This window comes from Hemitrygon akajei, chromosome 19 (assembly GCF_048418815.1).
Source record: "Hemitrygon akajei chromosome 19, sHemAka1.3, whole genome shotgun sequence".
Classification (NCBI taxonomy): Eukaryota; Metazoa; Chordata; class Chondrichthyes; order Myliobatiformes; family Dasyatidae; genus Hemitrygon; species Hemitrygon akajei.
Window position 1 is genome coordinate 71,693,058 of NC_133142.1, and position 25,340 is coordinate 71,718,397.

The window sequence follows — 25,340 nt, forward strand, 5'->3', positions numbered from 1 at the left end:
ATTTCAGGATGTATGTTGTATACATTTCTCTAACATTAAACTTGACCTTTGAACCTTTGAACCCCACAACCCCACCTCTGCTGGCCGCTTGTTGCACACTCTCACCACCCTCTGAGTTGAAGAAGTTCCCTCTCGCGTTTCCCCTAAATATATTTCACCTGTCACTCTAGGCTGGTGGAGATCTTATCTCTTGGTTGGGGGGTGGGGGGAGAGGAGGGCAGACTGAGCTGAGCTTCTGAAAAGACTAATGGCTGAATAAGTAATTTTACGTCTTGCTTATTGTAGATCATTACAGCACTAGAAGAGGATCCGACTGCACAGAAGATGCAGCTTGGCTACCGGTTACAGCAAATAGCTGCGTCAGTGGAAAACAAGGTCACAGACTTGTGACAGGAGAGACTACTGAGGAATGGTGGAAAGGAGCAGTTGAGGCATTAATGTAGGGAAGGCACTTAGAGACACTGTGCTTAGTGGACAGAGCTTGCAGCATACAGGAGTGCCTTATGGATGATGCTTCATCTGTACCTCCAGCGGTGTGAATGTAGGGGACATAGCTACGTATCACAGAACGGTAAAAGGAGTACCTTTCCCCACTCCCAAGCCATTTTGACCTGCACACGACTGTCTTTGGCAAGTGTTTATATTTTAGATTATTAAGCAACTTAGCAGACAAAGCAAAAACATAAAACTAAAGTGCAGAGATGGACAAATGATGTTAATATTTTTTCCAATAAGAGATTTTAAATGGTTTTTTAAACTAATCCTAAAAACATGCATTGCAGTGATGTGTTGGCACCGGCAAGATGGAGTTGGGGAACAGCACAGATACTGAGGCAAAGTCATTGAAAAATGTCACAAGGTGAAAAGTTATTGGACCAAGTTAACTCAATAAATACAGGGTAGACCACAGTGGCCACTGTATAATCTATCAATAATCTGGTCAAGCACACACTTCTGACCAGGACGTGAAGTGTACCAGTTCCTGAGCTGTCCCCTTTGTTTAGTTTGAGGAGCTTCAAGAATTGAAATTATCATTATCTTTCCAGCAAGATTTATAAACATTTTTAAAAAGGGTTTACAAAATAGCTTGCCCAACAAGCTCCATAAACACATTTTACTTCACATCCGATATCCGAGAGACCGAGAGATTTTTCTCACTTGATCAGCCCTCCTCCTTAAACTCATGGAATAGTTCTTATATATATGTCAGCTTACCTAATTGATAGCTAATAATGATGGTCATCTCCATGAAGTGGAATGAAGCACGTAGTTAATCTGACATTTCATTTCTAGACCACAGCCCTGCTGAGTTCTACAAAATGATTTAATTGTTTTTCACTAGTTGTCTTCCATCTTTCAGACACTGATGGAATATCCAAACCCTTTGATACTTCAGCTGTTTGAAATGAATAGGTCTGCTCAACTGAGACTGATTGCAACCCACGCGATTCAAGTTTGAGGCCACAGCAATGAATAACAGGGAATTATTGCATGGTGTTAAGCTTGTCATTTATTTCTTTTTGGATTACAGTTAATGGCTTGGTATTCTTTTAATATTAAAGGGCTAAATACAATAGAAACATTTTATTATAAAATGGTACCCACAGTCATCCGGATAGCTAGGATTCAACAGGGCAATATCTTGATTCAAATGTATCTCAAATCTCAGTTTACTAGAAATTTCTAAAGGAACTGCTATTACATTTTATGGATTTGCAGCTTGTTACAGTCTGTTCTGAACCACTGTGCACGTACCAAGATTCTGATACATTTGTTGAAGTGACTTGCGTTAATATCACTGTATCGAGTGACTGATTTCACCAGAATCACATTAGCACTGGAAGTCAGTCAGCTTGTAATTATATTTTATTGTTTCAATTTAAACATCTGAAGCCTTTTTGGTCCAGAAGTGCCACAGGCAGGTTACCAGTGTTTCATGAAAATGGAGAGTATTCTGTGGGGGTGGTGGTAAGGTTGTGCAGCATGGGACCTGGATTAAAGTTTTAAAAAACTGTTCCGTTTTCCATAATAATGGATGTCAGTTTTTGTTACTTTTCTTCAAAGTAGGTTTAATTGCATTTTTATTTATTGTTGTCAGAAATAGTATTCCATTCGCACCCAGTATTCTAACAGCAGTATTAACCTTGAGAGGGAAACAAAGACTAACATATTATGGGGGTAGCATATATTTTCCCTTGAAATGCGGGAACCCCAATCATTCCTCTATTTCGGATTTATGCCATCAAATTCTTAAGTGCAGGATGGGACTTCATTTCCAATCTTGAAATTTAAAATTGTATTGATATTTTTATATCATCTCGATTTATGATAAGTACATGTGTTTGGTTTAAGAAAAATGATCCACAATAAAATTCCATGCAGATTTTTGTCACAGCTATTTAGCAATGTATTTGGTGGTGTTGGTCCTATGTTACCCAAAAGAAAAAATCAGCCTCACAACTTATTGTAGCTGCCATGCTGTTTATCTGCACAAAGGGCATATTTTTAAATGATAAAATATGGGAGGTTTGAATGGCAGTGGATGATTGCACAGATTAATTATGGGAGAGTAGATTGTGTGCAACCTACGTTCTCTATTAGCCGAGTCATTTGATTGATAATGAAGTGGCAATTCTAGCTACAATACTTAAGTGTCAATGGTCCACTCAAACATGAACTTATATAAAGCTTTCTGTCTCCAAGATCTGTAGTGGAAAACTAACATTCTTTGTTGGCATGTTGAGCCAAGAGTTTTACAGTGCTACAAGATGAAACATGAGCCATCTTCCTTTTCTGTCACTCTTTTCCCTGTGTGATCAAGTAACAGGGGTAAGAATCGCTGATACTCGGGGTGAATTTCCCATGCACAAGATCATAATGATTGTATCTGTGACTGAACTGCTGAAATATCTTTTTATATAAAAAAAATCTTTCAATGCTTATAATTTAAAAAGAATAGTGTGTATTTATTTATTTAGTAGGCATGCCCTAGTTAGATGTGGACACTGGTACATTTGTGTATTGTTTGAATTTTAAAACATTCTTCATTATGTTGCAATGACCATGCACTTACCTGCCTTCAAGAGCACAAAGATCACAAGTCAGCGACAACTGTAAACTGAGCCTGCACTGAGATCCTGCAAAGTCTCAGTGAATAGTTTTCCCAGTCAAGTGAAGTAGTGTTAACATCTTTGTCCTCTTGAGTGAGAAATAACCGTATTTCACATCCTCCTAATCTAGTAGCAGAGAAAATGAACTTTATACCCTGCAAAATCATCAAAAGGATGTCCATGTTTCCTTTGTTACTCTTTAAGTTTTTAAATTCCATCAGATTCTTACATTCCTACTACTACTTTAAACATCTCTTAATTTACTCTGCAAGTTAATTAAAGTTCTCTGTTGAGAATATGTATGTGTGTGTGTGTGTGTGAGAGAGACAGAGATCGATGAGAATATCTCAATATACTAGATCTATTCTGAGCACACTGATTTAAAGGGAGTTGATATACAGGCCAGAATGTAACCTTGCACCAGCACAGATGGTTAGAAATGGGTTAATTGAAGCAGATCCAAGATTTTTGCCACCAGATAACCAGCCATTTGCTGTGGCATTCTTGTGCATTATGGAGAGTAGACCTCCTTACTGCATTACTAAGGAGAACTGTGTCCATGTGTATTGTGGTAGTGGTGGTTTGGGTACAGGTTTTGGAAGTGGTGATGGTCAAGGCAGACAACGGAAGTAAACTGGATTTTCTTGGGTTCTTAACATGGCAACTGCTTTTCTGGGATTGTCTTTTTCATTCACCAAGATTGATTCATGAAATTTTAGTTCTGGGGTGCCCTTGAGCATTCCAGCAGTACATACCCAGAGTTAAAGTTTGAACTAATTAAGCTTCTCTTTAAGCTTTCAGCTCTCTCTTTAAGGTTGGTTATAGTTTAGGAAACAGGAGCACAATGGATAACACATTAAATGTTAGAGTCTTAAGTTCTTTTAAATTTACAACACCAAATTATTGTTTGGAACTGAGAATATCAAAGTTAAAGTAATATCTGACTTCAAAGTTCAAAGTAAATTTATCATATATGTTACCATTTACAACCCTGAGGTTCATTTTCCTGTGGGCAAATTCAGCAAATCTATAGAGTAGTAACTATAACAGGATCAATAAAAGATTAACCAGAGTGTAGAAGACAACAAACTGTGCAAATGCAAATATAAACAAATAGCAATAAATAAGAAGAATATGAGATAAAGAATCCTTAAAAGAGATCATTGGTTGTGGGAACATCTCAATGATGGGGCAAGTGAGTGTAGTTATCCCTTTTTGTTCAAGAGCTTGATGGTTGAGGGATAGTAACTGTTCTTGAGCCTGGTGGTGCAAGTCCTGAGGCTCTTGTGAGGGCAGCAGTGAGAAAAGAGCATGGCCTGGGTGGCTCGGCTCTCTGATGGATACTGCCTCCCTACGACAGCATTTCACATCGATGTGCTCAATGGTTGAGCACATCTTTTCCAAATAGCTGCAGATATTTTTCCCTGAAGCAATACCTGTTTGCCCACTCTGTATAATTTTAAAGTTATCTTACAGTAAGTGTCTTGAGTGCATGATGAGAACAGGGCTAATGGTGGGGGGGGGGGGAAGAAATCATTTGGAGTGTATTATCAAGTGAGCTAATGAATTATCCATTTTAGACCATAAAGCCATAAGACATAGAAGCAGAATTAGCTATTCAGCCCATCAAGCTTGCTCTGCCATTTGATCGTGGCTGATTTATTATCCCTTTCAATGTTATTTTCCTGCCTTTAATCAAGAACTTATCAGGCTCCGCTTTAAATATACCCAACAGCTTGGGCCTCCACAGCCATCTGTGATAATAAGAAGGAAACTTCCAAAACTTGCTATAGGAGCAGATGGGGAAAGACATGATCTGTATTTAAACTAGCTAATTAGAATCATTTTGAAGCATCCAATGCTTTAAAATATTATTATTTTGTCCTGTATGAGTTGATAGAAATGTTGGATGCAAATGCAATTTGTCAATCACAAATATTAATCAGATTCCCTAGAAGCAATAATGAATAAGTTAGTTAACTGCGTCCATCCCATTTCTGTATTGGTATTTTGTATCACTGTTAGCAACATTTTAAAAATGTGAAATGTATTTTGTTTAATGTGAGCCAAAACATTCAAAAATTGATTCGGGAGTGCCTCCGTTGAGATGCGCACCTGAGGATTCTATTTAAAGGCTAAATGCACAGCTTGTATACATGTTCTTTGTATTAGGAAAAGAAAATAGAGACAGATTTTGCAAATAAGTGACACAGGGCTTCTGTACTAATGGTCCCATGTGTGAACTGCAAGTGTATATCTGGCACAGTGCCACGCCATTACCTCAGCACTAAGAGTCATAACCTGGGGTGGTGCTGTTTGTGGGGAGGGTACACACTCTCCCTGTGAATACACGGGTTCCCTCCAACTGCACTGGTTATCTTCCACATCCCAAAGGTGTGCAGGGAGGCAAGTTACTTGACCAGCATGAATTTCCCCTAATAGAACTTAGTTGAGTATTAGAATGTGAGGTAAATTTTCGAGACAGGGATAATGTAAGATTAGTGCACAAGTGTTGCTGATAGTTGTGTGGATCCAGTAAGCAAAAGGGTCTATTTCTGTGAATCAGCTCTCCATGACACTGGCAGCAACTTTTTTAGTATACACGCATACAATTAAATGTAGAAATCCAAATGTTCAAAGTCAAAGTAAATTTATTATCAAAGTGTATATATGTCTTGAGATTCATTTTCTTGTGGGCATGCTCAATAAATACAATAACAATAATAGAATCAATGAAAGAACACACCTACAGGGTGGACAGCCAGTGTACAAATGACAACAAACTGCACAAATACAAAAAGAAAGAAGAAAAATAATAATAATAAACAAATATTTAATAATATCAAGGACGTGAGAGGAAGTGCTCTTGATAGTGAGGTGCCATCTATTTTGCAGCTGAGGCCAATATAATTTCAGAAATCAGTGAGTTGACAGTTTCAGGGTATTTGAATTATTCTCACTGTAACATGTGCTGATAATTATATGCTTTGATGCTTACATCTGTGAATTTCTAATGGCCTGTTAAGTCATTATTACTCCTTAGTAAACACACTAGCTCTATAAAAATGTGTGTGTGAATCTTAATTACCTCAGATAATTATTCAAAAATATAATAGGTATCAATATTTATCATTATAAGCCTTGCTCTTTAAAATGTGTGCATGTACTTTCATGTGCTTTAAAAACTGCAAAATACTAATACAGAATTGTGTTTTTTCACACTTTGGGTAGCTGTCCCTGAATTTGATGGCTGATGGACAATGGCACTGAGGGAAGGGGTACTGCATGCCAGAGTGGTTGTTAGTTTTTTGTGGATATACACACAGTGGCCACTTTATTAGCTAGAGGGGGTATCTAATAAAGTGACCACTGTGTATGTGTGTGATCTTCTGCAGTCCATCCACTTCAAGGTTTGCCACATTAGGAGATGCTCTTCTGCACACCACTTTTGTAATGTCTTTATATTCAAGTTACTGTTGCCTTCCTGTCAGCTTGAACCAGTCTGGCTATTCTCCTCTGACCTCTCTCGTTAACAAAGTATTTTCAACCACTGAACAGCCATTCACTGGATTTTTTTTTTGTTTTTCACACTCTTCATTGTAAACTGTAGAGACTGTTGTGTGAAATTCCAGGAGATCAGTCGTTTATGATTTATTCAAACCATCCCATCTGGTACCAACAACTACTCCATGTTCAAAGTCACTTAGATCACATTTATTCCCTATTCTAATGTTTATTCTGAATGACATCTGAGCTTCTTGACCATGTCTGCATGATTCATGCATTGAGTTGTTGCCACACGATTGGCTGATTAATGAGCAATAATGTGGCCTCTGAGTGTATTACTTGGGGACATTGGACTTTGCCTCTGGCTGCAATATCTAGGCATTGCATTTAACTTTACCAACCAAAATATCTCCTGGATTGTAATGAACATGACCATTTCAGGACTGTGACTTTAACTCTTAAAGTCCATTATTTGATCTAGTCACAACAAAATTTTCTTGGACACAGAAGATGAACTACAATTATTTACCAGATGAAATGTCCAAGGTCATATTTGTTGTAAGGCACATGTGCACTAGTATTTTATGTACAATAAATAAAACTATTACTAATTATTTGAAAAACCATTCAGGTAACACAAGACCAACATTGGGCGTTTCAGCCCATTGGCTTTACCCTGTCATTCAATCATGGCTGATTTATTTTCTATCTCAACTCCATTCACTTGCCTTCTCTCTATAACCTTTGATGCCCTTACTAATTAAGTACCTATCAACCTCCACTTTAAATATATCCAATGACTTGGCCTCCACAGCCAACTACGACAATGACTTTCGCAGATTCACCATCCTCTGGCTAAAGGACATCTGTACATCCTGTATTAATGCCAGTGGAAAAACACAATATCATTTTGAAACCCTTAACATATGCATGAATTCAGATCTTTAATGAAATGCCTGCACAACATTTCTTCTAACTGTCACCAAGGAACTTGTATTTGAGTAGTATCTTTCATTTGAATGGACTACCAACAGCACTTTGGAGCTGTGGTAGTTCTTTTCACATAGAGTTACTGTAATAATCATTGTATGGTACAACCCAAGAATTTTTTTGTATTTAGCGTTTTTTAAATTTTGCGGTCAGTAACCTCTACAATCATTACTGAGGGAAACAGGCAATCCTAGTTTTAGTCACAAGATTTGGCAGACGCTGGAAATCCAGTCAAAGTGGGCAGTGTGCAGGTAATTGCAGAAGACTTGGCGGGGTACCTGTGTTAAATGAGCACCATGCAACAGCTGGCATTTACACTAAGATTTTGGAGGGTCTCAATTTTCAATCTTCTACCACCACCGCAATCACTGATAACAAAATCCCTAACAGTCTTTCCTTACTAGTGCAGTATCTGCACTAATATTTTCTTGATATTGGCATATCTGTCACTACTTGATCTCTGCTGGAAATATCAGTTGCTGAATCGCAATGACTTGCAGTTGTAAATAGTTACAGCAATGTATTTATATACTGAAGGAGATTACAATGTTTTACTGTCTAGTGTAAGATAATGTGTAGAGCTGGCTCTGCAATGAGCACAGATTTGTTAATTTTTAGAAAGATCCTCAGCAATGTAATATCTGTAAATAACCACATTGACCAGCTCCTTATTGTAATCTTTATTAAAGAGTACAAATTACAATAAAATTTTCCAAAAAAAGTACAAGTCTTATTTTTCTCAATTCTCTCATTATATTTCCCCCACAGATAACAACATTCTTATAGAGAAGCTTTCACACACACATTTTACGTACAAATTTGTTGGCATAAAATTTCACATCAGTTCTCAAATAAGACCTGGGGAGTGGCTGTTTGGCCCATTGAGTCAATGCTAGCTTACAGCACATTCTCATCAGTTCCATTGCCCCCCCACCCACCCTTTACCTTACTTATAAATACTGACCTGATTCTCCCGCCTGCCAACCCCCACCAGTCCACACTGAGAATTGGTTATCTGGCAGGAAGTAGAGTGGAAATAGATAATTCTCAGGTTAGAAGTCAGTGATATTGGGCTCCACCATTTTATTCTGGATTGAGCTGAGAGGATAAACATCATCTTTCCAACTTAACTGCTGATAGCAGGTTAGGTGGGATTGAAAGTGGGGAGGAGGATGAGAGGGATGTCTGTGTGGTGGGGGCAAACTGAGTATGTGCCTGAGATCTACAAATGGGTATAATGTGGAAAGAGGAGCTTAACCACTGTGGTAGACAGAACAGGAAAGCAGAGAAGTTGTAAATGTGAGACACTGGGAAGTATTACGGTTCAAGGAGACTTGGTTGTGCTTGGACACAAGTCACAGAAGGACAACATACAGGAGCAGCAGGTGATTTATGAGAGAAACAGGTGATATTCGGTGACTTACTGTATGTGGAAGGCATGGTAGTGTGGTTAGTGCAATGCTTTACACACAAGGGGCAATTACAGTACTGTCCATTAACCTTCCAGCACATCATTGAGAGGGAAACCCACACTGTCTCAGAAATCTCAGTGGTAGCATGGAAGATCAGAATGCTGGTGTTACTATCTGCTGCATCATTGTGCAGCCTGAGATGAGAATTTTTAACATTTGGAAATGGAAAAGAACAGTTGAGGCTGGAACTGTTTCCGTGAGTTTACATTAGGACCTTCCCCACAGTAATTTGACCTTCAAACTGTCACCAAAAAGTAGGATTGTTTTAAGGAACTGGATGTTCATGGAGTCATAAAACACAAGCAGAGAAACAGGCTCATTGGCCCATCTAGTCCATGCCAAACTACTAATCTGCCTAGAACATCGACCTACATCCAGACTAAAACCCTCTCATCCATGTAGCTAACCAAATTTCTCTTAAATGCTGAAATCAAACCCGCATCCACCACTTAGAGGCAGCTTTTTCCACACTCTTAGACAAGAAGCTCCTCTTAAATATTTCACCCTTCACCCTTAACCTATGGCCTCTAGTTCTCATTTTGCCAACCTCAGCGAATAAAACCTGCTTGCATTTACCCTATCCATACACCTCAAAAATATATATACCTCTGCAAATCTCCCCTCATTCTCCTATGCTCCAGGGAATAAAGTCCAAACTATACAACCTTTCCCTATAAACTCGGATTCTCAAGTCCTGTAACATACTCAAAAATTTTCTCTGCGCTCTCAATCTTATGGATATCCTTCATATACTGTATATAGGCACACATACATGTCGAGAGATAGACACACACACAGATATCCAACTAAGAACTTATACGGAAGAGAACTCCTGTGAGAATAACATTCTTAACAGTGAAATATAACAACCAACAAGCCAGATGGAGCTTGTATGTGATAGAAACATGAAGACCTGCATTGTGGGATCACGTTTAGCTGGGACAAATATAACTTGATTGGAGGTCAATTCATAATTTGCATGCCACATCCCCTGCAATAAAGTCAACTGAAGGCTATACATTTATGTAGTGTGTATGTAAAAATATAAAGAACCGCAAGGGTGCCTAAGTCCTTTGAACAGTACTGTAATAATTTTATGTATTGCGTTGTACTGCCGCTGCAAAAAAAATCTTGACATATGTAAGTGATGATAAACCTGATTCTGATATGATTCTCTATTGTGGACTGAGAGTGGGAAGGGGGCAGGGAGAGGGAAATCATGGTTAGGAAAAGGGGAAGGGAGAGGAGTGGAAGCAGGAAGCACCAGAGAGAAATTCTGGAATGATCAATAAAACAATTGCTTGGAATCCAAAGACCTAGCCAGGTGTCTTAGGGCTGGGCGTGTCTGCACCTGAACCACCCCCTGCTTCTGACACTCCTTCCCTGACACCTGCCCCACACCCCTCCCGTGGCACTCCACCCTCGCCATTCCAAACATCCATTACTCCTACCAGATTCACAAACATGGGGTCTGCTACATGTTGACACATACAGTCTTAAATATATGCCTAAGACTTTTGCACCAAGGCTATTGTTATTCTCCAACTTCCAAAAACTCTCAACTGAAGGTATGTATGTCTGTTATTTCCAATTATTATACACATGACTTGCTAATAAAGAAAAAAAACTGAATTAAAACTGAGATTAATAAGAGGTGCCAAATTGATCTCACCACACAACATAGGTTTTGAAAAGCTGGAAGCTGATTATCTCTTATTTTTGAATTTCAGATTTACAAATTTAACTTTGACATTTGCAATGTCTTCTGTTTAGTATCTTTCCATACACACCAAATTAGACAACAGAACCATGAAAAAGACATCTTGGTCTGAGTTTTGCTGAAAACGTCAAGAATTGACAGGTAAGTAAAATAAATAAAATCATGTGCAGATGTAGATTTCAAATGGACGAAGAATGGAGAGTTTCTAATGGAAATAACCTCAGAGGCCACTTTATTAGCACCAGAAGTGGAACCCAGCATGGTGTTCTGCTGCTGTAGCCTATCCACTTCGAGGTTCGATGTGTAGTGCTATCAGAGATGCTCTTCTGCACACCACTGTTGTAATGTGTGGTTGTTTAAGTTACTGTCAGCTTCCTATCAACTTGAACCAGTCTGGTCATTCTCCTCTGACCTTTCATTGAAAAATGTTTTTGCCCACAGAACTGCTACTCACAGGATGTTTTGTTTATGTTTCTCACAGCATTCTCTGTTACTTTAGAGACTGTTGTGCATGAAAGTCCCAGGAGATCAGCAGTTTCTGAGGTACTCAAACCATCTGGTCTGGCACCAACCATCATTTCATAGTCAAAGTCACTTCTTCCCCATTCTGATGTTTGGTCTGAACAATAACTGAACCTCTTGGCCATGTCTGCATGCTTTTATGCATTGAATGCTGCCACGTGATTGGCTGATTAGATATTTACATTAATAAACAAGTGTACAGGTATACCTAATGAAGTGGCCATCATGTATATATTAAAGTTGCTTTACTTCTGACTTCACTGAAGACATCCAAAACCTGCCTGATTAAGGAACCAAGAGTGCAAGTGAGTGTGAGGATCTAAAATAACTAAGTATTAATCAACATTCCACTAAGAAAGGTGATGAACTTTAAGCTCAGTAAATCTATAGGAGCCCATGACTTAATGTTATTTATAGATACAGTGCTGAATTGACCCTTCCAACCCCTCCCCCCCCCCACCCAGCCAGCAACCCACCTATTTTTAAATCTATTTTATTGAGATACAGTACGGAGTGGGTCCTTCCAGCCATGCCACCCAACAATTGCCCAGTTTAACCCCAGCCTAATCACAGGACAATTTACAAGGACCAATTAACCTACTAACTGGTATGGCTTTGTACTGTGGGAGGAATCTGGAGCACCTGAAGGAAATCTCCATGGTATAAACTCCTTGCAGACAGCACAGGGATTGAACGCTGTGCTCCAGTATTCCTCGAGCTGCTAACCACTACACTACCGTGCTTTCCAGAGTTTTGAACACGGGTGTCAGAGATGGTGGATTATCATTTTCTGAAGTTTTGCAGGTTCAGGAATAGTTCCTGTATACTGGAGAGTAGCAAATGTAGTGCCACTCTTTAAGAAAGGAAGGGGAGAGAAAGCAAGGAACTATTGGCCAAACAGCTATATATCAGTGCAAGGGGAAATGCTGAAATTTCAAATAATACACTTATTATCAAAGTATGTATACCATATACAACCTTGAGATGCAAGAAGATGAATCCCAAGCTTGAATATGGTATGCACACATTGTTAATAAATGGTAATTTTACCTTTCAACTATATTGCCATTTCCATCACTGTCCAACCCAGACACCAGAATCCCAAAAGAGACATTTAAAAAGAGGTACAGGTTGAACCAAACCAGTGAGAATTTATGGAAAGTAAATTGTGTTTGACTCATCTCTGGGAGTTCTTTGAGAACATAACTATTAGAATAAATAATGAGAAACCAGTAGATGCAATGGAATGTGGAAATAGAGGCTAACAATGTTATATCTTGTGCAATCGAAAAAAATTAAGCTAATTAGAAGAAAGACATGAGAGCCAAGAGAATGCACAATCACATTTAGAATATTAGTCAAATATTACTGAAATATTAAATATATAAACCACTTTGGTAGACAGAACAGGAAAGCAAAATAGTTGTAAATGTGAGAGACTGGGAAATATTACTGTTCAAAGGGACACAAGTCAGGGAAGGACAACATACAGGAGCAACAGGTGATTTATAAGGAAACATGATATTTGGTGAGTTACCGTATGTGGGTGGTACAGTAGCGGAGCACATGCATAACACTTTACAGAGTCAGCAATTGGGGTTCATTACCTGCTGCTGTCTGGAAGAAGTTTGAATGTTTTTCCCATGATCCCCGGAGTTTTCAGCAGATGCTCCAGCTTCCTTCACGTGTTGGTTGGTAAAGGTAAGTAAGTTGTGTGCAGGCTATGTTGATCCTCGAAGGATGGCGACACTTGTAGGTTGCCCCCACCACATACTTGGACAATGTTGGTTATTGAAGCAAACAACTAATTCCTCCCATGGTCCACTCTCGTCTGCTATTGGATTTCTCCTTCTTCTTCAACACTCTACCTTTCTTCTTCTTCTTCTTCTTCTTCTTCTTCTTCTTCTTCAACCCTCTACCTTTTCCACTTCATAACTCCCAGTTTCTCACTTCGTTTTCTCTTCCCCTGCCTGAATTCACCAATCACCTTCCATTTTGTTCTCCCCCCCTTCCTTTCCAGTCCTGATGAAGGGTCTTGGCCCTAAACATCAATTCTTTACTCCTCTCCATATACGTTGCCTGAAATTGACCATCTTGTGTGTTTTACTCCAGATTTCCAGCATCCGCAGAATCTTTTGTGTTTATGAGGCACTTCACTATATGTTTTGATGTACATGTGACAAGTAATCTTTAGTCTTTAGATGGTTTGTTAGCCTTTATTAAGAAAGGAAATGAATACAGGAGGAAGTCTTTCTACATTTGAGACAGACTTTTTGGTCTCCTCACCTGAGAAATGTACTGACCAGCATGGGTATAGAGTAGAGATTCACTGTTCTCAGCAAAGGTGGGTTTGTCATAGCAAGCAGTGAATAAATTGGAATTCTGTTCCCTGGAATTTAGAAGAATAAAAGGAGATCTTGTCAAAACAAGACTTTCTAAAAGGCTGGTCTAACTTGAATGCAGGGAAAACTTTTTCTGGTTGAGTAACCTGCAGTTTAAAATGCCAGGTTTTTAACTGCCAGATAGTATTTGTGTTTATATTTATTCATAATCCTGAAGAATAGGCTGTTCCGGCCCTTCAAGCCACGCTGACCAGCAATCCCCCCCATTTAGTCCTAGTCTAATCATGCGACAATTTACAATAACCTATTAACATGCCAAACGATACGTCTTTACTGGAGAACCCGGAGGAAACCCACAGAGTCACGGGGAGAATGTAAAAAGTCCTTACAAGCAGTAGCGGGAATTGAACCCCTGTCGCTGGTACTGCAAGGCATTGTGCTAACCACTACTCTACCATGCTGCCCCCTATTGGTTAAGGCAAGTACAGCATGAGCCAGATGTGATGAGCTCAGGTGGGCAAGGGTAGCATGGATGAGTTGGGATGAAGGGCCTGATTCCATTCTGTATTACTCTATGATAGAACATACTGTGATCAAAGGGGCCAGTACCTCTGCTCCACTCTTCCAAGTACGGAACATTTTCAAACAACCCAAATAAGAACTCTTACTCGAAGGGCAGTCTTTAGGATAGTCAGGGGCATGTGTGTGTGTGTGTGTGTGTGTGTGTGTGTGTGTGTGTGTGTGTGTGTGTGTGTGTGTGTGTGTGTGTGTGTGTGTGTGTGTGTGTGTGTGTGTGTGTGTGTGTGTGTGTGTGTGAGAGAGAGAGAGAGAGAGAGAGATGGGTACGCGCACGCACTCTGCGTGCAGTTTGGGGTACGCGCACGCAGTCTGCGTGTGGTTTGGGGTACGCGCACGCACTCTGCGTGTGGTTTGGGGTACGCGCACTCGCCCTCGCAGGAAGTCAGAGTGAAGAGCAGGACGGCATTCAGCACCGCGGAGAGCGGCGTGGCCGAGCGACGTGAGTCCGGTAACAGGCAGGAGTGAGGGCATGAGGTTTGCAGATGGGGCCTGGTTCCGACAATATATTCTGACTTTGATAGGCGGCGGTATGTTCGCCTGCCTCGCACACGTCGATGGGGAAGCGAGGGCTGGTGTGCGAGCTGAGCTCACGGCGTTAATGCGGCAATTCCTGGCGTTTGCGCCCTGCAAAACTCAGTAGTGCTGTTGGCATTGACATCTCCTCGTCCCGCATGCACCCCCCCCCCCCCCCCATTTTATCGGTGTCTATTCAATTAGTTTATATTTCGGGAGGATCTAGCGGTCGTAATTCATGTCTAAAGAGCTACAGGATTAGGGGAAGTAAACAGACTGCAGGGGAAACTCAGTGGGTCAGGCAGCATCTGTAGAGGCAATGGGGGCTACGAAGGGTGTTGGATTTCAAAATGTCACCAGAAATGTGACACGTTTGGCCTCCCCCTACCTGGAGTGAGAGAGCACTGTCAAAAACTAACCCTTAAATGTAGACGTACCTCTTGGAAGATCCTCGAACATAGAAACCCAGTCGCTAGTGCTCTTACAGATTATGTGAAAACTCAAAAATTAAGCACTTTTATAAGGGAAAATGCTTAATGTTATTCTGCAACTACAGACCTGGCTTGCTTGGCAATGATAGGGCCATGCAGGCTCAGTTGGCCCTCTGCTTCATTCCTAGGCAGTTATGGTCAATGTCATCCAGGGTAGGAGGTAAGTATTATCATAAGCACTGAGGAACAGTTACAAAAGCTTTTGTATGCATGTCAACCAGACAGTCATTGCACACATAAGTTCACTGAGGTAACACAAAAAACAAATGCAGAATATAATGCTGTAGCTTTATAGAAACTGTAATACAGGTAAGCAAATAAAATGTTAGGGCCACAATGAGGTAAATTGAGAAATTCATCTTTGGTATATAAGAGATCAGTTCAAAAGTCTTACTGAATGCAGATGCCACCAATAGTAGCTTGCCAGAGTGCTCTGTCCTGGGCCGTTCTTTCACATTTCTCCAGGTGTAGCCCATCTACATGGTATATCCTTCCTACCCTAGGAATAAGGTCTTTCAAGCTTCTGTTGGTGTTTCTGTAGCACTGCGTTTTGACATGCCCATCCCTCCTCTTTTCACAGCCAGGCTCATTTCAAAAGTCTGATAACAGCAAACTAAACATTGTCCTTGAACCTGGTGTTTGTGCTCTCAACCCTTTGTGTGGGATCTCATCGATCAGCTTTAGCCTCCTCTCTATTTCAAAGGGAGAAATGATTCTTTCTGCCTCTACCAGTCATCACAGGGCACAATTGGACAAATCATTAAGGGGCTGGGTCAGGGTGACAGTAAGACTCCAAAAGTCGAATATACCATGTCGCTTGCAGCGCATGTGCAGTATGGCCGCTTGAGTAAAGGTAGTAGATTCAAAATTATTGTGATGTCTTCTGAAGATATTGGCAAAAGAAAAAAAAGGAGGATTTTTTTCTTTTTAGTAATGATAGGATTTATCTTGTAAAATGAAAATGTTTCAATATTAAAATCTTCAATATCTAAGGACTTTGTTTTTCAACTGTATATCCTTTGACAGTCACAGGAATTTAGTAACTAGCTATGAATGTAAGAACTTGCACTTTAAGCCTTTTAAATGCATTTCTTGCATTGCAGTATATGAATCATATTGCAGTCTGGTCTTCAATTGCCCAGGAACAACTTACCCAATGGAGGGCAAAATTGTGATCGTTCCTCCATGAACCAATTACATTATTGTGAAAACACTGAAGAAGGATATGCATTACTGCTGATAGGTATGCCTTTTCATTCATCATAGTAAACCTTTGATTAATATTCCCACTTCCAATTTTTGGTAAGAATATGGTGCTTTAGAACCTTCATGCAGGACCAATAATTCTAATAGAAGCTCATAAAAATGATGTCAAACTTGGTTGTGTTCTCCACAAGAACCTTTACACAATAGAGGTCAGTTCAAGAGGATTTGATTTGACAGTCCTATATCAATGTTCAAGCTCATCAGTTTTAAAATGGAGGAATATGCCTTCAGACTTTCTGATATGTTCACCATAAATTGAAAAAGGAAGCCAGGAAGAAGGCAAATTTACTCAGAACCTTTACATATTGGGCTGTGCTGCGTCATAATTTTCTTTGAAGCTGCATAATGAAATATGCCAATGCAGTGTTAGATGGAAAGTGAATATGGTAGGTGAGCTTGAGTTGTATGGGGCACTTTAAATTCAGTGAAACTGAAGCAAGCTATTGCTCCCAATACTATTTAGAAATTTAACATAGGTTGTTATTCTGGGTAAAATACAGAAGCTGAAGGCATCTAAGTTTTTTGAAAGGCAATGGATAAATATTTAGAGAAGCTTGAAGAGATAAAGGGAGGAAGACGATAAAAATAAATTCAATCCAGATCCAGAACTCCAGCACAGGTGTTGATAGATCAAGTGACAATCTATGTGTGATTTGTGTGACGTGCGATTTGGTGCTGGTTTGGTGGTGCCTTGGTTGTGCAGCTAGAGTCGGCTGTGTAGACTGTCTAAAACTTCACTGCAGGAAGAATGTGACAGCATTAGAGAGGATGCAGAAAAGTACAAGGATGTTGCCCGTACTGGAGAGTTATAAATGAGAGACTGTCTTGCCTTGTTGGTTTTCTTTGAAACGACTAAGACTGCAAAGTAATTTCAAGTTCCTGGGTATGAGTGAACTTCTATAAATGTGCCATGGAAAGCTGCGTTACTGTCTGTTTAGGGGGAGGGGAGGGGCTACTGCACAGGATTAAAAGAAGCTACAGAATGTTGTCAAATTAGTCAACTCAACATTGGGTACTAGCCGCCATTGTACCCAAGATATCTTCAAGGCATGGAGCCTCAGAAAGGCAACGTCCTTTCTTCCAGCACCCAGGGCCTGCCCTCTTCACATTGTTACCGTCAGGAAGGAAGTACAGAAACCTGAAGGCACACACTCAGAGATTCAGGAACAGCTTCTTCCCCTCTGCCATCCAATTCCTAAATGGACATTAAGTCCATGAACACTACCTCACTTTTTAAAAATATATATTATTTCTGTTTTTGCTCTATTTTTAATCTAGTGAATATGCATATATAAACTTACTGTCATTTAGTTATTTATTTTTCTTTCTATACAGTATTATTGCATTGAACCGCTGCCATTAAGTTAACAAATTTCATGACACATGCTGATGATAATAAACCTGATTCTGATATGTAATTATGGCATTTTAAATAGTGAAAATGAGACAGGGCACATAGAAAAGAGCTATTTTCTTCAGCCGAGAAGTGAATAAATAGCCTACCCGTCCATCAAGGACATACAGTATATAGAGAAAGGTGCCAGAAAAGGACCAGTAACATCGTGAAGGATCCCACCCACCCTGCTCATGGACTGCTTGTCCCACTCCCATCAGGGAAGAGGCTAGACGGCATCCATACCAGGACCACCAGACACAAAAACTGTTACTTTCCCCAAGCAGTGAGTGTGCTCTTGTTTTAATGTTGTGGAAATGGTGGGTTTGTTTTTGACAGGAGTGTGTTATTATTGTTCACATTCTACAATGCCCAGTGCCTTTTTATCCCCTTGCAGAAGTACTACAATGGGATTTCGTATTAGTTCCATGTCTGGGACAGAACTGAAAAGCACCAGATTTCAGACAGGTGCAGAGGAGGAAAGACAGTATCGCACAGCACCCAATTACAACTATAAATGGACTGATCTACACTGTGAGGCAAGCCGAGGGAACCTTGCCAAGCTTGAAGCCTTGCTCCGCGTTGCAGGTACAACAGGCCAGCTTGTTCAGTCTTATGAGATCAGCCAGAGATGACCATAGCACCAGTGGTGAAATACTGTCCCCTGACCTTTGGAGTCGACAGTATCATGTATTTGCATTGCATTGTAATGCATAACGCAAACCAGGCTGCTGTATAAAGAAAATAAAGAAATCAATCAATAGGAGAGGAGTTAAGAGGAATAACTAAAAACACGGTCAAATTGATGAGGCTTTTGAAGGTGAAGGGAAGGTACAAGAGTAAAGGGAAAGTGTTTCCAAGAATGCAATGAATATGCTTGCCATTGAGGGTAGCGAGGGTGGACAAGGAATAAAGATGTGCAGGAGGCATTAAGTGCACTTGGACTGGAGAAGATTAAAGGTGGCACAATGACATAGCAGTTAGAGTAACACTATTAACAACACTGCAACCCAGATTCAATTCTGCCCAACAACACACACAAAATGCTGGTGGAACACAGCAGGCCAGGCAGCATCTATAGGGAGAAGCACTGTGACGAAGGGTCTCGGCCCGAAATTTCAACAGTGCTTCTCCCTATAGATGCTGCCTGGCCTGCTGTGTTTCACCAGCATTTTGTGTGTGTTGTTGTTTGAATTTCCAGCATCTGCAGATTTCCTGGTGTTTGCTCTTCAATTCTGCCCAGGTCTGTAGGGAATTTGTGCACTGTCCCGTGATTGTGTGGGTTTCCTCCAGGTGCTTCAGTTTCCTCCCACACTCCAAGAATTATTGGTCACGTGGGTGTAACTGGGAGGGTGGGCTAGAAGGGCCTGTTACCATGCTGGATCTCTAAAAAAATCTAAAAGATTGTAGAAGTAGACTACTGCATAATTCTTGAGGAATTAGTCAATGAGGAGTGTAATCGCTAACTAGCAAGTGGTCAATAGAACTTGGAAACAAAGAAAAAATGGCTGCCCTGAGATTGTAATGCCCTGGAAATAGAACATCAGGCAAGCTTGAAAGATCGTGCTGGAGAAGTCAAATCTGGAGATTACAGATGTGTACGTAACCACGTAGTGTAGACAGAGCAACCTAGATAGATAGATAGATAGATAGATACTTTATTCATCCCCATGGGGAAATTCAACTTTTTTTTCCAATGTCCCATACACTTGTTGTAGCAAAACTAATTACATACAATACTTAACTCAGTAAAAAATATGATATACATCTAAATCACTATCTCAAAAAGCATTAATAATAGCTTTTAAAAAGTTCTTAAGTCCTGGCGGTAGAATTGTAAAGCCTAATGGCATTGGGGAGTATTGACCTCTTCATCCTGTCTGAGGAGCATTGCATCGATAGTAACCTGTCGCTGAAACTGCTTCTCTGTCTCTGGATGGTGCTATGTAGAGGATGTTCAGAGTTATCCATAATTGACCGTAGCCTACTCAGCGCCCTTCGCTCAGCTACCGATGTTAAACTCTCCAGTACTTTGCCCACGACAGAGCCCGCCTTCCTTACCAGCTTATTAAGACGTGAGGCGTCCCTCTTCTTATTAATATTAGAATTATACTGAGCATTAAGGTGCATACATCCTAAATAGGAAGCTGGGAAAGTGGATGGGCTACAGCAGCAGGAGACCACTGGAAATGCCAAATGAAGTGGCCACTGCGTGTACAGCACAGCAGAAACCGGTTCTTTCACCCTTGGAATATAACCCTGGTTTTGGTGCAGTTAGTGAAGTTTGTGTTACACTTTCAGTATTTAAAAGCATTAAAATAATTGTCCTTATTTGTACATTAGCAAGATAACAAAATGTATATAATTACATGGAAAAGCTTTGAGGCATGATAAAATACTTCTGATGTGCTAAGTACCATACTTTGATGTCACTCTTCGATCTTGTGCTCTTTCAGGTGAGGAGCAGATCAATAAGAAGGATTACTATGGCAAGAGCCCCCTCTACTGGGCTGCCTATAAAGGGCAGCGAGCTTGCATCGAGTTACTACTAGAATATGGTGCAGATGCCAACAGTCAGTGTAAACATGGGGCAACACCTCTCCATGCAGTAATCGGGCTCTTTCCTGACTGTGCTCTGCTGCTGATACAGGTTTGTGCTGTGACATGGCATTGATCATGATATCTTACTCATTCCGTAGCACCATTGGACAGTCACCAGTGCCCAATAGCAAAATTTAAGCTTGTTTAATGTCATTGCCTGTACACAACTGTAAAGAACAAAAAACTTGTTACTCTAGATCCAATGCAGCACAAAAAAAACCTACAAAAAATAAAGAACACCATAATTAAAAAACACAATAAATATAAATACATAAGATAGCTTATAGACATTGATTGTATGTTCACAAAGTGACACTAGGCTGTACACAAGCTGACTGACAGGAAATAATAAAGTAGTGCTGGATTAGTGGGTGGAGGTGTTGATCAGCCTTGCTGCTTGGGGAAAGTAACTGTTTTAGAGTCTGGTGATCCTGGTGTGGATGCTTTCTAGCCTCCTTCACTGACGAGAGTGGGACAAACAGTCCATGAGCAAGGTGGGTGGGATCCTTCATGATGTCACTGGCCTTTTCTGTATATATGTCCTTGATGTTGGGTGGGCTGATGCCCATGAGGGAATATCAAAATATCAGAACACACCTGAGAATGGTAACACTGAGCTGGGAATACACTGTTTGTATTTTCTTCAGAAGGCTTTTAGATAGGCATATTAATATTCAAGGAATTGAAAGGATATGAATTATGTACAGATTGAATTGAGATACTTTAATTTAGCATCTTGTTTGGCAGAGACATCATGGGCCAGAGGGCCTGTTCCTGAGCTGTACTGGCCTATGTTCTATGTCCAACAGAATTCAACAGGTAAATGTAGTTCTGACCAGGAGACATCAGCCAGAGAGGATGAAGGGCAGCCAGTGCAGGTCACCCCCGAGTAATGAAGACCATTTTTACTGACATCCTTTAATCGATTATTTCTCCAAGTAAAAAATGTACAAAAATTATTTGATATGGTAATCGTACCTCCATCACAATGTAATATTGGTGTAAGACCTAACAACAAACATTTACTAAATGCAGAGAGAGAGATTAAAATAGTTCTACTGATTGTATGATTGAACACATGTACTGTATGTACATTGGATTTTTGAATATTATGCGAAATGAGTGTCCATAAGTTGAGATAAGAACAGACAAGTTAGAAAAGCGTTTAATTGGAGTAAGGGGAATTATCAGGCTATCAGGCAGGAACTTGGAAGCTTAAATTGGGAACAGATGTTCTCAGGGAAAGGTACAGAAGAAATGTAGCAAATGTTCAGGAGATATTTGTGTGGAGTGCGTTCCAATGAGACAGGGAAGTAGAGGAACCATGATGTACAAAGGCTGAAATAAATCTAGTCAAGAAGAAAAGAAAAGCTTACAAAAGGTTCAGAAAGCTAGGTAGTGTTAGAGATCTAGAAGATTATAAAGCTAACAGGAAGGAGCTTAAGAAGGAAATTAGGAGAGCCAGAAGAGGCCATGAAAAGGCCTTGGTAGGCAGAATTAAAGAAAACGTCAAGGCATTCTACAAGTATGTAAAGAGCAAGAGGATAAGACGTGAAAGAATAGGACCTATCAAGTGTGACAATGGGAAAGTGTGTATGGAACCGGAGGAAATAGCAGGGGTACTTAATGAATACTTTACATCAGTATTCACTATGGAAAAGGATCTTGGCAATTGTAGTGATGACTTGCAGCAAACTGAAAAGCTTGAGCATGTAGATATTAAGAAAGAGGATGTGCTGGAGCTTTTGGAGAGCATCAAGTTGGATACGTCGCCAGGACCAGATGAGATGTACCCCAGGCTACTGTGGGAGGCGAGGGAGGAGATTGCTGAGCCTCTGGTGATGATCTTTGCATCATCAATGGGGATGGGAGAGGTTCCAGTGGACTGGAGGGTTGCGGATGTTGTTCCTTTATTCAAGAAAGAGAGTAGAGATAGCCCAGGAAATTATAGACCGGTGAGTTTTACTTCAGTGGTTGGTAAGTTGATGGAGGGGATCCTGAGAGGCAGGATTTATGAACATTTGGAGAGGCATAATATGATTAGGAGTAGTCAGCATGGATTTGTCAAAGGCAGGTCGTGCCTTATGAGTCTGATTGAATTTTTTGAGGATGTGACTAAACACATTGATGAAGGTAGAGCAGTAGATGTAGTGTATATGGATTTTAGCAGGGCATTTGATAAGGTATCCCATGCAAGGCTTACTGAGAAAGTAAGGAGGCATGGGATCCAAGGGGACATTGCTTTGTGGATCCAGAACTGGCTTGCCCACAGAAGGCAAAGTGTGGTTGTAGATGGATCATATTCTGCATGGAGGTCGGTGACCAGTGAAGTGCCTCAGGGATCTGTTCTGGGACCCTTACTCTTTGTGATTTTTATAAATGACCTGGATGAGGAAGTGGAGGGATGGGTTAGTAAGTTTGCTGATGACACAAAGGTTGGAGGTGTTGTGGATAGTGTGGAGGGCTGTCAGAGGTTACAATGGGACATTGATAGGATGCAAAAATGGGCTGAGAAGTGGCAGATGGAGTTCAGCCCAGATAAGTGTGAGGTGGTTTATTTTGGTAGGTCAAATATGATGGCAGAATGGTGAGACTCTTGGCAGTGTGGAGGATCAGAGGGGGTCCGAGTCCATAGGACGCTCAAAACAGCTGCGCAGGTTGACTCTGTGGTTAAGAAGGCGTATGGTGTATTGGCCTTCATCAATCGTGGAATTGAATTTAGGAGCCGAGAGGTAATGTTGCAGCTATATAGGACCCTGATTAGACCCCATTTGGAGTACTGTGCTCAGTTCTGGTTGCCTCAGTACAGGAAGGATGTGGAAACTATAGAAAGGGTGCAGAGGAGATTTACAAGGATGTTGCCTGGATTGGGGAGCATGCCTTATGAGATTAGGTATATTGAACTCGGCCTTTTCTCCTTGGAGTGACGGGAGATGAGAGGTGACCTGATAGAGGTGTACAAGATGATGAGAGGCGTGGATTGTGTGGATAGTCAGAGGCTTTTCCCAGGGCTGAAATGGTTGCCACAAGAGGGCACCAGTTTAAAGTGCTTGGGAGTAGTTGCAGAGGAGATTTCAGGGGTAAGTTTTTTACTCAGAGAGTGGTGAGTGCGTGGAATGGGCTGCTGGCAACGGTGGTGGAGGCGGATACGATAGGGTCTTTTAAGAGACTTCTGGATAAGGTACATGGAACTTAGAAAAATAGAGGGTTACGGGTAACCCTAGTAATTTATAAGGTAGAGACATGTTTGGCACAATCTTGTGGGCTGAAAGGCCTGTATTGTGCTGTAGGTTTTCTGTGTTTCTATGTATTTGTAACCAGAGGTGGCCTGAAGTTGTAAAATGCTTGGATTTCCAAAAAGCTTTAAAAAAGACACCAAGCATAAGGTTATCTTGCAAGCTAAGAGCTTGTAATATTGGGAAGAATATACCAGTGGGGTAGAGGATTGCCTAAATAGCTGAAATCAGTGAGCAGAGAACAGAGTTTTCAGGGTGGCATCCTATACCGAGTGACCTTCATAAATCAGAGTGTTGTGAACAGGAGTTGAGTGTTATGTTGAAGCTGCTTTCGATGCTGGTCAGGCCTAAGAAGTCGTATTGTGTGCAGATCTGGTCACCTACCTACAAAAAAGTTATCAATGAGGTTGAAAGAGTACAGAGCAAATTTACAATGATGTTCCTAACCAACAAACCTCAGATAGTCAGGATGCACAACTGGTCCTGTCATCCTCAGCACAGGTGCCTCTCAGGACACTGCTGTACACTCTGCTCACACATGACTGCACAGCCAAACACCGAGTACTCACATGGTCAGCTTCGCTGATGGCATGCAGTCACGGGGCTCATCAGCAACAACACTGAGACGGCCTGCAAAGAGGAGATGGAAGAGCTCGAGGCCTGGTGCCGAGCAAATAACCTCTTCCTCAATGTCAACAAGACAAAGCAGTTGTTTATCAACATTGGGAGAATTCATACCATTCATACCCACCTTTACACCAGTGGCACATCAGTTTCTCCTGAGAGTTCGCATCCTGCACACAACTTCTGATGGTCCCAGAACACACCCTACGCCATCAGGAAAGCTCACCAATGCCTCTACTTTCTGAGGAGGCTGAAGAGAACTGGACTTCGTACATCCATACTCACTTTATTCTACAGTGCACAGTAGAGAGCATCCTGACAGGCAGCATCACTGCCCGGTATGGAATCTGCACTGTGACAGTTGGGAAGGCACTACAACAGGTAATCAATGCATCACTGACACCAGCCTAGCCAACATAAAGATATATACAAAAATATGCTGAAAAAGGGCCAGTACGAAGGATCACTCCTATCCTACTCAAGGACTGTTCATCCCACTCCCATCAGGGAGGAGACTGTAGCATCCATGCTAGAACCATCAGACAATAACTTTCCCCAAGCAGTAAGACTGATTAACACCTCGACCCACTAACCCAGCTCTCCACACTCCCAACCTCCACTACTTCATCATTCCTGTCAGCAAACTTGTGAACACATCCTCCTGTGCCTAGCATCATTTTATGGATATAAAATCAATCTATGTATATAAGCTACCTTATGTGTTTATATTTATCATGTGGTTTTATTACAATTGTGTTTTTTTGTGCTGCGTCAGATTCAATGTAACAATTATTTTGTTCTCCTTTACAGTGATGTACTTGAAATGACATTAACCTAGGACCTGAGTGTGTGTGTTTTGGGGACTTTATTCCCTGGCGTGCAGGTGAATGATGAGAAAGCTGATAGAGGTATACAGAATTCTGAGTAGAGAACAAGTTTTTCAAAGTAACATCCTACACCCAGTGGTGTGCTAT

General features: G+C 40.8%; 2 protein-coding genes across 9 annotated transcripts in view; both read left to right on the forward strand.

Moving 5' to 3' along the window:
- plxnb1b (plexin b1b) overlaps positions 1-6,792 on the forward strand; it is a 379,931-nt gene extending 373,139 nt beyond the window's left edge. For all 5 annotated transcript variants that reach the window (XM_073072811.1, XM_073072812.1, XM_073072816.1 and 2 more), the window contains one exon: positions 286-6,792. In XM_073072811.1, the coding sequence (XP_072928912.1) occupies positions 286-390 (105 nt within the window). In that variant the 3' untranslated portion in view covers positions 391-6,792. The remainder of the gene's footprint in view (positions 1-285) is intronic.
- Positions 6,793-14,570: 7,778 nt separating this feature from the next.
- LOC140742059 (SRSF protein kinase 3) overlaps positions 14,571-25,340 on the forward strand; it is a 191,376-nt gene continuing 180,606 nt past the window's right edge. For all 4 annotated transcript variants that reach the window (XM_073072832.1, XM_073072833.1, XM_073072826.1 and 1 more), the window contains exons 1-4: positions 14,571-14,681; positions 16,350-16,489; positions 18,303-18,493; positions 20,362-20,555. The gene's annotated coding sequence lies outside the window, so the exon portion shown is untranslated. The remainder of the gene's footprint in view (positions 14,682-16,349; positions 16,490-18,302; positions 18,494-20,361; positions 20,556-25,340) is intronic.